Raw genomic sequence first — 12,133 nt, 5'->3', positions numbered from 1 at the left:
TAAGTATATAATTTTTTAAAATAATGTAATTAATAATTTTTACAATAAGTTAATTATTTAAATTACATTTTATTAAAGAATTTGTAAATATATATGTAAAAAATACCCCTGTACCCCAAAACCCAAACCCAGCCCTGAACCCTAAAAATACCCCTGTACCCCATAACCCAAACCCAGCCCTGAACCCTAAAAATACCCCTATACCCCAAAACCCAAACCCTGCCCTGAACCCTAAAAATACCCCTGTACCCCAAAACCCAATCCCAGCCCTGAACCCTAAAAATACCCCTGTACCCCATAACACAAACCCAGCCCTGAACCCTAAAAATACCCCTATACCCCAAAAACCCAAACCCTGCCCTGAACCCTAAAAATACCCCTGTACCCCAAAACCCAATCCCAGCCCTGAACCCTAAAAATACCCCTGTACCCCAAAACCCAAACCCAGCACTGAACCCTAAAAATACCCCTGTACCCCAAAACCCAAACCCAGCCCTGAACCCTAAAAATACCCCTGTACCCCAAAACCCAAACCCAGCCCTGAACCCTAAAAATACCCCTGTAACCCAAACCCAGCCCTGAACCCTAAAAATACCCCTGTACCCCAAAACCCAAACCCAGCCCTGAACCCTAAAAATACCCCTGTACCCCAAATCCCAAACCTAGCCCTGAACCCTAAAAATACCCCTGTACCCCATAACCCAACCCCAGCCCTGAACCCTAGAAATACCCCTGTATCCCAAAACCTAAACCCAGCCCTGAACCCTAAAAATACCCCTGAACCCTAAAATACCTCTGTACCCCATAACCCAATACCCCTAATGAATGTATTAAAAAAAGATAAACTTACCTATACTTACGTTGTAATGGTATGCGTTGTAATAGTAGCTGCGTTGTAGTGTAATGCGTTGTAAATACATGCGTTGTAAATACCCTTGCGTTGTAATGGTTTCGTTGTAACAGTACTTCGTGGTAAAAGATGCGTGGTAACGGTTGTATTAAGCATGGGCGAATTTTGCGGATCTCGCGTTCGCGAATTTTGCGGATTTGCGGATTCGCAATCCGCAAAATCCGCGAATTCCCGCGAATTTGCGGATTTTTTTTTTTTTTGTGTTCGCCCGTGTTTCTGCCAGTTCGCGAGGGTTTTTACAATTTCGCAATTTGCGAACTTACCTGTCGGGTCGCAAGTTTTGCGAACTTGTTGTTTCTACATGTCCAGCCTGTTTGGGACACTCTTCTTCATCACTGCCACTCTCTGTCACCACTGCCACTCTCTGACTACTCATGCCACCCTCTGGCCCACCCATGCCACCCTCTGTTTCATCACCACACCCTCTGGTTGTCCAGTGTACATTATTTTCGGCAAAGCAAAGCACACCTTCCCTGCCTCAAGTGACCTGAATTAATTTGGGGCTGATTAATGTGTCACAGAATATTTTTTTAGCTGGCACCTGCTTCCTTAGTGCGCCCTGATTAGTGATCTTTTGCACTTGCTAAGTGCTTTCATTGTTGCAAAATTAGTTACAACACCTGCCCTGCCCCAACTGACAATAATGAATTAGGGGCTAATTAATGTGTCACTGAAAGAATTTAAAGTTCCAGCCTGGCACCTGCTTGTCTGCTCCTTTAGCTGTAAATCAGGACCTTTGTGGCATACAGTTAAGGTCAGAGCAGGGTCACACAATAGTTGCAAGCAGGCAACCGAATTCTGGAGGGCCCCCTCAGGAAGCAATACAAAGAATCGTTACAAATCATGAGGTTGACCTTTTGCACCTGCTCATTGCTTTTGCTTTTGCTGAAATCGTTTTGCGGTTTTTTTCGCGCTATTCGCGGGGCGCGGCGTCGTGCGAAACCGACCGCGGAAGCCGCCAATTCGTGCGAATGAGCATTTTATTTTTTTGCGGCTTGTTGTTTCGCGAGTTTTTTTGCAGTATTCGCGAGCCGCTTGCAGCGCAACACGCGAATTTACCCCAAGGTCGAGTACGGGCGCGGCCATTTTGTTTGCGTGACGTATTTCCGTTTCCGCCCGCTATGTATAATCTCGCGCAGTAAGCGCATTGCGAGTAGAGGTTCGCACGAGATCGCGCGGGAAATCTAGAGGTTCGCACGAGATCGCGAGGAAAATCTCGCGCGAACTGACTTTCGCGCTCGGAAACGGGCGCCGGCCATCTTGTTTTTCATTCATTTCCTGTGTCTGGGCATGGTGTTTAATCCTCTTGATATCTTTCCCATCCTTTGCTTGTTTTCAGTTTTTTTTTTACGATTTTGCTTCTTATCTATCCCTCTCTTTTCCTAGCTGTATATTTTTGTCTTTTCTGCTATTTTTCTTTACTTTTAAACTACTTTTGTAAACTCTTTTCTTTTCTTCTTCCCTATCCTATTCTTTCTTAATTTTCTACTTCTTCCTACCTTACCTGCCCAGACCATGGTCAAGCCAGGCGCCGTGAAGCTGCCCAGGCACTTGAGGGCCGCAGCGGCGGCGGGGAGTAGTGCTGGACCCAGTGGCAGGACAGCAGGCGTGAGATCGAGGGGGGAGCAGGTGACGCGCCGGGAGATATTCAGCCCGGAGGAAGTGGGCGCGCTGGTCTACTTCGTCCAGCGCCGCCTGCCCAGGACCATCGCGGGAGGCGGCAGGATCGCGGCCGGCGGCTATAACATGCGGGAGCGCCGGAAGCGGTGGGAGAAGGTGTGCTGGGCCATATCCCACCTCTACGGGGTCCAGCGCACCTACAGCCAGGTCACCCATCGCTGGACGGACCTCCTGGACCGCGAGCGCGACCTGCTGGACCAGCTCGGCTTGGAGATCCCCGGGCTTGGTGAGTAGTAGTAGCCATTGGCATTTAATCACTCACTACTATGATGTTTTCTCCTGCTCTGTGTTGTTGTATTGCAAATATTTGTTTTTTACATGGAGCAAGCCAATAATGCCGCTGATGACGATTACATTGTAGTTAAATTATATTTCAAAATCTTCTGTGCATTTCAGGTGCACTGCTCTCCTTCTCAGTGGGGTTGCTACTATGCTTATTTGTTTTCTATTTCGTGGTCTCATTGGCCTGAGTAACTATTATGTATGAGTGTACTTAACAGAACTGCGTAATGCTAGACACTAGGGGGCAGATTACATTTACAAGCCCCTTGCGCCACGTTTACGTTGCCTTGCGTGACGCAACAGCGGCGTAAACGTGCCGCATCCCTGCAAGTCATTTACAGCATGACGCATCTAGGGAGATGCGTCACGTTATAAAGCCATGGGCCTGCACCACAATGGGTGCGTTCCTAGTACGCAGGGTGGGCGGTCCAGCGGCTGTGCGCCTCGCAAAATTGCCTGCGTGAAATCTACAAGATTTAACGCAGGCACTTCTGCGACGCTGCTACGTCAATTCAATTCCTTATGTCTGCTCGAAGCAGGCGAAAGGACTGACACAGCATGTAAAGTATTGGGTGGCCCTGAGCATTACTGGAGTTGCATTGCGTTGGCGACGTGACTCCAGCGATGCGCCGCTCTTACGTGACGAGATGCGTCACGCAAGTGCCTACCCTTGCGCCAGGGCGCGCCGCATTGTAAATGAGGCACATCTGCCGTGTCGCAAGGGTAGTTTTGCGTGACGCATTTGATCTGGCGCATCTCTGGAGATGCGCCAGAACGCGTAAGTAAGTATGCCCCTAAGGGGCAGAATTGCAATTACCGTCGCATCCCTGCAAAGTAGCAGGGATGCGCCATTAATTGTGCGGCCCGCTACCACCACCAAACATGGTGCGCCGTATTTGCAATGCGGCTCCCCATGGGCCCAAAACGTCACCGAAGCTTTACTGCTGGAGTTGCGTCGCAACGATGGCGCAGCTCCATCAATGCTCTGGGGTACCCTATCTCCCCAATGCTGGGTCAAGCCGTACGTCTGCTTCAAGCAGGTGCAGGGTTTGTGTGACGCATCATTGTCCTAAAGGTGACTGATTGATATTTTGTAGATTTCCCTCAGCCACTATTAGGATGTGTTCCAGCGCAGGAATGCCCTCCCTTGCGCCGGAACGCCCCCTGATGGCGCAGGGCTTTATAACGGGATGCATCTCCCAAATGCGTCACGTTGTTATAATATTATACGCCGCACCATGGCGCCCTTTTTTGTTTAGCTGCTGCGTCACAAAAGTCACGCAAGAACGGCGCAAAAGAGCCGCAAGGGCTTAAATCTGCCCCTTCCTTTGTAACCCTGACAATAAGAAAAATAGTGGCGGTGGATTGATAGTTTGACTATTTAAATGACTGGTAATGTAGCAGGCAACTGTTAGTGTTGTCACTGATCTGACTGAAATCACAATGGAGTTTGTCTGTCACTTTGCGTCTTGCCTGCGGACTGCTGCCTGCCAGTCCTAGGTGAACGTTTCAGTACTTTGTTTAGTGAGTTACGTGACTTTCGAAGTCACAGGTCCGCAAATAAATAAAAAGTAACCATAATCAATATAATTTCGCGGAAATATTTTGTTATTGTTCTTTTGAAATGTTTGATTTGGTTGACATTGACAAGCAACAATCATCCATGTTTTCTGTTCTTTCTTTCATGTTGTACGTCAGCTCCCCCCAGGGGCGAGAGGAGGACACAGGAGCAGCAGGCGGCGGATGCTGTTCATCAACAGGGCCAGGATCGGGCAGGCGAGGGCTCCTCTGCTGGCCCCAGTAAGTTTTCATTTTAGACTAGTACCTATTTTTCCTAGCGTTCCTCATTTGAATTTTTTCAAAATTGTCTTTGCTCTTCTTGTAGACTGTATCTAAATTCTTATCCTGCCTCTACTATGACTCCCTGTGGTATTACTAGATTATTCTTATTAGTCTGTCTGTGTAGCTAACTAAGATTGCACGGTTGGCGAAACTCCCATGATTCTAGTCAGCAATAGCTCTATCAACTTAGTGCAGTCCTCTGGGATTGTCCATAATGTCTTTTGAAGTGTTCTATCTGGACTCATGCTTGCAAAAATTGCAAAACCTTTCGTTCAGTCACTCTAGTCTGGAGGACCAAAAAACACAGATTGTATTTAAATTTAAAAGCTTTATTAAAAGTAAACACATTTATTAAAATGAAGTCATAATAAAACTAAACGTTTAACTGATAATGGAAAAGTGGTTAGTGCTGACGATTAATTGAAGACATTTCTTGTGGTCGAGCCGAGCTCTCACCTGGTTTCAACTTGATCTTGTTGTTAGAAGTCCATCTTCTGTCTGTGTGGAGAAAAATGGTGCGTGTTAAAAAATCAGCCTTCATCAGTTGTGCCAAAAAGTGCAGCAAGACAACCTTCCCTGGAAAAAGGGACATTTTTTTTAACTTTAACGTAGACAGTCACAAATTACATTGTTTTCACATGTCTTCATTCCTAGACCAAATACTAGTGACTAGTGAGTGCTTTATTCTAAGATTCTTAAATGTACTTTGTAGGTGGAACATCTGGTGGCGGGGCCAGTGTGGTGGTGGTGCTCGACACGGAGGCGGAGGGCAATTCATCATCAGGGGAGGAGGCGGCGGCGCCGGATGTGAGAGTTGAGACGGTGGTGGCGGCCAGAGGTAAGCTCTTATATATTCCTTACTTATTGAGATTGAAGACTAGCTGGGAAGGCAAGAATATGAGATGCATGGCTGGGTGAATGATGAAGCAATGATGGGTGGAAGGACAACAGCCTGGGTGGGTGACACAGAAACTGTATGTGTCCATATACCTGGATCATGCTACTATCTGACTCTTAGATAGCATATGTGTATCTAGAGCAGGGGTACTCATAGTACGGCCCGCGGGCCGGTGATGGCCCGGCAAGCCTTCCTTGGCGGTGCGCAGACCTTGCAGACAATCACTGCTCCCCCGGCCCCCACAGAGCAGAGGCTTTTTTGTATTTCACCTGTTAGCGCCCCTGCATCTCCACTCTGACAATCACTGCTCCCCCGGCCCCCACAGAGCAGAGTGGAGATGCAAGGCCACAAAGAGGTGAAATAGAACAAAGCCTCTGCTCTGTGGGGCCGGGCAAGCAGTGATTGTCAGGGTGGAGAAGCAGGGGCGCTAAAACAAACAAAGCCTCAATAATATGTTAATGGTCTTTTAAAGACCTGTTAAGTACTTTGGTGTTGTTGTCTGTGTGTGCGCGTTGAGGAAGCGGTCTCAACCCGGGCTGAAGGCTGACACAGATAGACACACACACAGTGAGATGACAGAGGGAGAGGGAGGGCAGGAGGGAGAGAGAGATGGAGGGAGGGCAGGAGGGACAGCAGGAGGGAGAGAGATGTATGTAAATGCTGGGTCTGGTGGCTCAGTGGATGAGGGCATCTGCTGCAGGGACCTGTGTGCAACCTCATGGTCACAAGTTATCGTTTTGCTTTAGCCCCGCCCCCTCTGACTCCGCCCCCACCAGTGCGGCCCTCGGCCACAAACTACACTGTAAATGTAGCCCCTGAGAGAAAGTTTGTGAGTACCCATGATCTAGAGAGAGTAGATGGTCAGTGGATGAACTAAGTGTAACTTTGAAGAGCATGTAACACTGCACCCGCACGTCCGTTCCAGTGTAGGAAAGGCAAGGAAAAGAACTTTTAATTTTGTCCAAATACTACCATAAGTAGTAGCAGTAGTTTGTATTGCAAGCACTGCATAGATCCGGTTATTATGGTGGCCACTCCCTACCTCTCTTAATAAGTTTAGTAGTACTCAGTCATTCATGTGTGGATGTATCACTGCCTGTCACTCAATAAAAAGCAAAGCACCTAAAGTCATCCCATATATAAGCAAAAACATCCCATGTGAAGTGATAGATAATCAGATTATTTATCTTCTTCAATTTTCCATTTCTAGTACTCATTTCCACTGTAGGGTGAAAGTTAAATTAATTAAGCAGTAGCCCTTGAGTTGTAACAGAGTATTCTCAGTGCCACCCGTAATAGAAAAGTAAGAGATTCACCACCTGCATGTACTGGACGGGTACAGTAACGCAACGGCAACGCAAGTCTAGGTCACTCCTCATGGCGTGCGTCTCTTTTTCTCGGGTGCAAGTTTACCGCGCTGGCATTATGCCGGCTTGCAGAAAATAACGTACCAATTTTCCAAAACAAGAGACAAGAAGAAGAATAAGACTGGTGTACTTTCATAGTCGACTCCAATGGAAGTCCACAGTGCTCATAGAATTTGTTCCTTAAACTCCCACTAATGTTAGAGCAAGGATGAAGAAGTGTGAGGTTAGATAGATACTGGCCTCAATAGTTATGTAATGCGCTTGCAAGTTGCTAGTTGTACTGCAGCACACATTTCTGCTGAATGATTGAGTTAATCTTAAAGAGCATTGGTTACAGACTATGTCTTTCTTTCTTCATATAGGTTCTCCTTCCAAACGAACAAGGAGGAAGGAGCTGGCTAGAGCGGCCCGGCAACGGAGAATCGAGGCCACTGTTGCGGAATATCGGCGGCTGGTGGCCCTGGAGGACGTGGAAAGTGTGCGGTCGACAACAACGACAACGTCGTCCTCCGTGGCCTCACCGGCTGCCACCGTGACCCAGCACAGTGGTCCACCGAGACTGAGCCGGGCTGCCAAAGGCAAACGCCACCGCCGAGCAGCAAGGCCAACAGCTGCTTCTCACAGGCCTTGCACCTGCAAGGCAGTGAAGGCACGCCTGCGCCGCACTACCCTGATGGTGTCCCGCCTTCAGCAGGAGCTCGCCTTGCTCCGCGAGGAGCATGATGCCCTGGCCCAAAAAGTTAACAGCATCCACCCATAGTGTCCCTTGCCCCTTTTTTAGAGACTTTTGGGGGGTGGGAATTGGGAGTTGGGTTTTTGGGGACTTTTGAAGGACAATCGTTGGGGTTAGGGAGGGTCTTGCGGGAGATTATTTTGTTAGGGATATAAATATACTTTTTCAAACTTTATCTGAGCATACCTGTTTTTTACTGCTTGCCTGGTGGGTGGGGGTTTAACGTTGACTGTTTTCCTGAAAGTTTAGTTCCATTTTCTTCCTTTAAGTGTAAATGCCCAAATGTTTTCAACACTAAGTGCCTCTCACAGACTAAGTGAAGTGAATCCAAGAGTCCTAGGACTTTAGTAGTACTACCTTCAGGCTCTCGTCTCTCGTACTAATACTCCATTATACCCCCAAACCACCAAACGCTTATCTTACCTGTAATTTGTGTTTGAAAGTAGGGCTAGGCCCAGGGCTGGCTCCACGGGAAACACCGAATAACGTTGGCAATCTTGGTCGGATAAAATTTCCTCATAGCGGTGGTAGTAGTGGTGTGACACAGTGGCAGTTGCATGCCTATGAAAAAAAAGAAAATGAAATCTGGTTTGTCCTCCTGAGCAATTCAACGGTACAACTGAGAATATAGCAGGTGACAGAAGTACAGTAGAGCAGTGCCACATTGTAGCCTAACAAATGGTAAAGTATAACTACTAATTCGGTTGAAGTTCTTTCACATTAGCAATGGTTCTTTGTCAAGCAGAGTAAGAATATATCATCGACAACTGTGGAAAGAAAGAATGCGACAGTACAGGGCCTGTGTGGAATTATTGATAACTATATTCAACATAAGGTCTCTGTAGCCAGATACCCGAGAGCCTTGCTGGTCACTATAAATCCATTCACAACAACACTCAATGGGGTTGGTCTGGAAGGTGTCACGTTTACTCCCCGTGATCCAGACGATGCAAATATGGTTCCACCTCCAAATGTCACCAACACCCAGAAGTGTAAACACAGGGTGTTCGAGGCATTAGGCGAGGGAGAAAAATAACAAACTAAAATAAAAAATGTGGGATGGGTAAAGGTAGGGTCAGCAGGGAAAGGATACCTGTAAGAGAAGACAAGACAGGCATCAGTGAAGTGATGTCCTAACATACAAGGGTACTCTCATATAGTCTCACTAAATAGTCTGCAAGTCTCCCGCCTACTCATGGGAAATGTAGTTTCATAGTACGGTAGGCGCTTAGGGGCTGCGTAACCTGACAGAAGGTATAGTAGATAGAAAAGGAGAAATTGCTTTTTTTCTAGGTGTCCCCTCACTCACCAGGGTTGCCCCTTGGTGACATGCTTCATCATTGGGGCCATCCCAGTCCTCTACGGCCTGGGGCGTGCTGCGACTTGCGAATTACGTAGGAGCACTTACAAATGACTATGTGTGGTGCAGATAGTGGAGTGGACTAAGTGATGTGTTAAGGGATCAATGTAGAAGCCGAGAGAGAGCAAAGAAATGCAGTCACAGTCAGAGAAAAAGGCAAGGGATACTGTATCTATGTGGTTGTAGTGGTCCTGTTGGAAGTGGTAAGTAAGTTGCCCGCAGAAAAAAAATCCTCCTATTAGCGGCACTCCTCCATTGCAGCCGACGCTTCGTCCACCGATGTTGGTCACCAGAAGACACCCTGTCCACTGCCTGCCTGATGCTGAATTGTGGCTCGCTACTGTGAAGCCTGACTCCATCCTTTTTTCCCCATTGCAGAGACTGAAACCCGGCCTGTAATTATTCAACGAAAAACAGGAAGTGATATAATATTACAACACCACTGATAAATAAATATAAGGTATGTAGGCTGTGGAGTGCAAAAAGTCACAATTTGTTTTTCCTAGTAGACAGACAGTACAATGTTTTTGAAAGTGCGTACTCTGAGTCACCTTTTGAAGGATAAGTAAGTATGGGCAAATTAATGTAGCGGATCTTGCCCCTCAAGCTAGGTGTACTGTAAACTGTGTTTTAGAACAAAAATAGATCTTCCTAGCAGTGCTCCCACCCAAAAAACGAGGCCTAGCAGAAAACTGGAGACAAAACTTACTTTGAAAGTAAAAGTAGGCCGAAGTACCCTAATTACCCATTACCCCCCGTGGATTGTATTCAAACCACTTGCAAGCAACCAAGCAAAAGTAGCCATAGCCAGCATCGCTCCAAGACTCGAAATCCCCCCCACTCAAACACATGCAATAGAAATACTGCTAACCCTAACGAACCCTAAGTTAAGAATAGTGGCAAAGGCTTTCTTTAACTATGCCAAATCCCCCCTTTCCCACCATGGATTTTCTTCAAATGACTTGCAACCAAAATTACACATTCTCACGAGTGCTCTAAGACCCCAGAACTCAGTTTGAAAAATCTAGAACACCCCGATACACATGCAATCCTGCTGCTAGGGCTAACCCTAACGAACCCTAAGTTACAAAAAGTGCCAAAACTAAAGGCTTTTCCGCGCGGATTTTGTCCCAACCACTTCTACCCGGTATTAGACCTTCCCAGGAATGCCCCAAGACCCGGCAACCCACCCGCCAAGAAGCATAACACCCCCAAACAGGCCAAAAGCAAAATCTCATACTTGCAATATTTCTGGGCCTTCGGTCCAAACGCGCTGCGTAGCTAGGCCATAAGTCGGGGTTGGCACGACGGATTTCCTGAAAAGCAAATGCAATCAAGATTAGAGTGTCCCAGCAGTGCTCCCAGACCACGAAACTCACCCGCAAACAGACGGAACCCCCCCTAAGAGCACCTCAAAGGCAAGCAAGTCATCAAAAACACAAAAAAAATTCCGCCTGGGATTTGGTCCAAAACACTTTTATCCGGTATTAGAGCTTCCCAGCAATGGCCCCAGAGCCGTCAACCCAGGAGAAAACGAGTAGAAGACCCCCAAACAGCCAAAGAGCAAAAGTACAAAAATGGGGACTTAGTCACTTTTTCACAAATTTCCCAAATCACTCCGCGCGCGCTCTGCAGCTAGGCCCTAAGTCCCCTCAGCCACCATGGATTTGCTTCAAACCTCTTGCAAAGTAAAGTATATATAGCCAGCAGTGCTCCCACACCACGAAACTCACCCGCAAACACCAGGAAGCCCCCCAAACAGGCCCCCGAAAACGCTACATAGAGCAAAATGTCAGAAATAGCCCAAAAAAAAATCGGCCTGGATTTTGTCCCAACCACTTCTACCCGGTATTAGACCTTCCCAGGAATGCCCCAAGACCCGGCAACCCACCCGCCAAGAAGCATAACACCCCCAAACAGGCCAAAAGCAAAATCTCATACTTGCAATATTTCTGGGCCTTCGGTCCAAACGCGCTGCGTAGCTAGGCCATAAGTCGGGGTTGGCACGACGGATTTCCTGAAAAGCAAATGCAATCAAGATTAGAGTGTCCCAGCAGTGCTCCCAGACCACGAAACTCACCCGCAAACACCAGGAAGCCCCCCAAACAGGCCCCCGAAAACGCTACATAGAGCAAAATGTCTGAAATAGCCCAAAAAAAATCGGCCTGGATTTTGTCCCAACCACTTCTACCCGGTATTAGACCTTCCCAGGAATGCCCCAAGACCCGGCAACCCACCCGCCAAGAAGCATAACACCCCCAAACAGGCCAAAAGCAAAATCTCATACTTGCAATATTTCTGGGCCTTCGGTCCAAACGCGCTGCGTAGCTAGGCCATAAGTCGGGGTTGGCACGACGGATTTCCTGAAAAGCAAATGCAATCAAGATTAGAGTGTCCCAGCAGTGCTCCCAGACCACGAAACTCACCCGCAAACACCAGGAAGCCCCCCAAACAGGCCCCCGAAAACGCTACATAGAGCAAAATGTCTGAAATAGCCCAAAAAAAATCGGCCTGGATTTTGTCCCAACCACTTCTACCCGGTATTAGACCTTCCCAGGAATGCCCCAAGACCCGGCAACCCACCCGCCAAGAAGCATAACACCCCCAAACAGGCCAAAAGCAAAATCTCATACTTGCAATATTTCTGGGCCTTCGGTCCAAACGCGCTGCGTAGCTAGGCCATAAGTCGGGGTTGGCACGACGGATTTCCTGAAAAGCAAATGCAATCAAGATTAGAGTGTCCCAGCAGTGCTCCCAGACCACGAAACTCACCCGCAAACACCAGGAAGCCCCCCAAACAGGCCCCCGAAAACGCTACATAGAGCAAAATGTCAGAAATAGCCCAAAAAAAAATCGGCCTGGATTTTGTCCCAACCACTTCTACCCGGTATTAGACCTTCCCAGGAATGCCCCAAGACCCGGCAACCCACCCGCCAAGAAGCATAACACCCCCAAACAGGCCAAAAGCAAAATCTCATACTTGCAATATTTCTGGGCCTTCGGTCCAAACGCGCTGCGTAGCTAGGCCATAAGTCGGGGTTGGCACGACGGATTTCCTGAA

At 47.7% G+C, this 12,133-nt stretch overlaps 2 protein-coding genes across 3 annotated transcripts in view; both read left to right on the top strand.

Annotated features, from left to right (window-relative positions):
- The window catches only part of CEMIP (cell migration inducing hyaluronidase 1), an 857,787-nt gene that overhangs the window by 827,432 nt on the left and 18,222 nt on the right, over positions 1–12,133 (top strand). The gene's annotated exons all lie outside the window — the stretch shown is intronic.
- Positions 1,117–7,887, top strand: LOC147733309 (uncharacterized). Of its 2 annotated transcripts, XR_015308719.1 has the most exons (3): positions 4,574–4,672; positions 5,427–5,552; positions 7,342–7,887. XR_015308719.1 is itself a non-coding variant. In XM_086958951.1 (2 exons), exons 1-2 carry the CDS (start codon positions 5,414–5,416, stop codon positions 7,737–7,739), a joined length of 537 nt encoding a protein of 178 aa, XP_086815077.1. In that variant the 5' UTR covers positions 1,117–5,413; the 3' UTR covers positions 7,740–7,887. The 2 variants fall into 2 exon arrangements, 1 of the variants encoding a protein (XP_086815077.1); XM_086958951.1 differs by having other exon boundaries at positions 1,117–5,552.

The sequence above is a fragment of the Lissotriton vulgaris genome, chromosome 2_1 (assembly GCF_964263255.1).
Source record: "Lissotriton vulgaris chromosome 2_1, aLisVul1.2, whole genome shotgun sequence".
NCBI lineage: Eukaryota > Metazoa > Chordata > Amphibia > Caudata > Salamandridae > Lissotriton > Lissotriton vulgaris.
The sequence above is the reverse complement of the archived record's forward strand: the minus strand, read 5'-3'. Positions and strand labels throughout refer to the sequence as shown.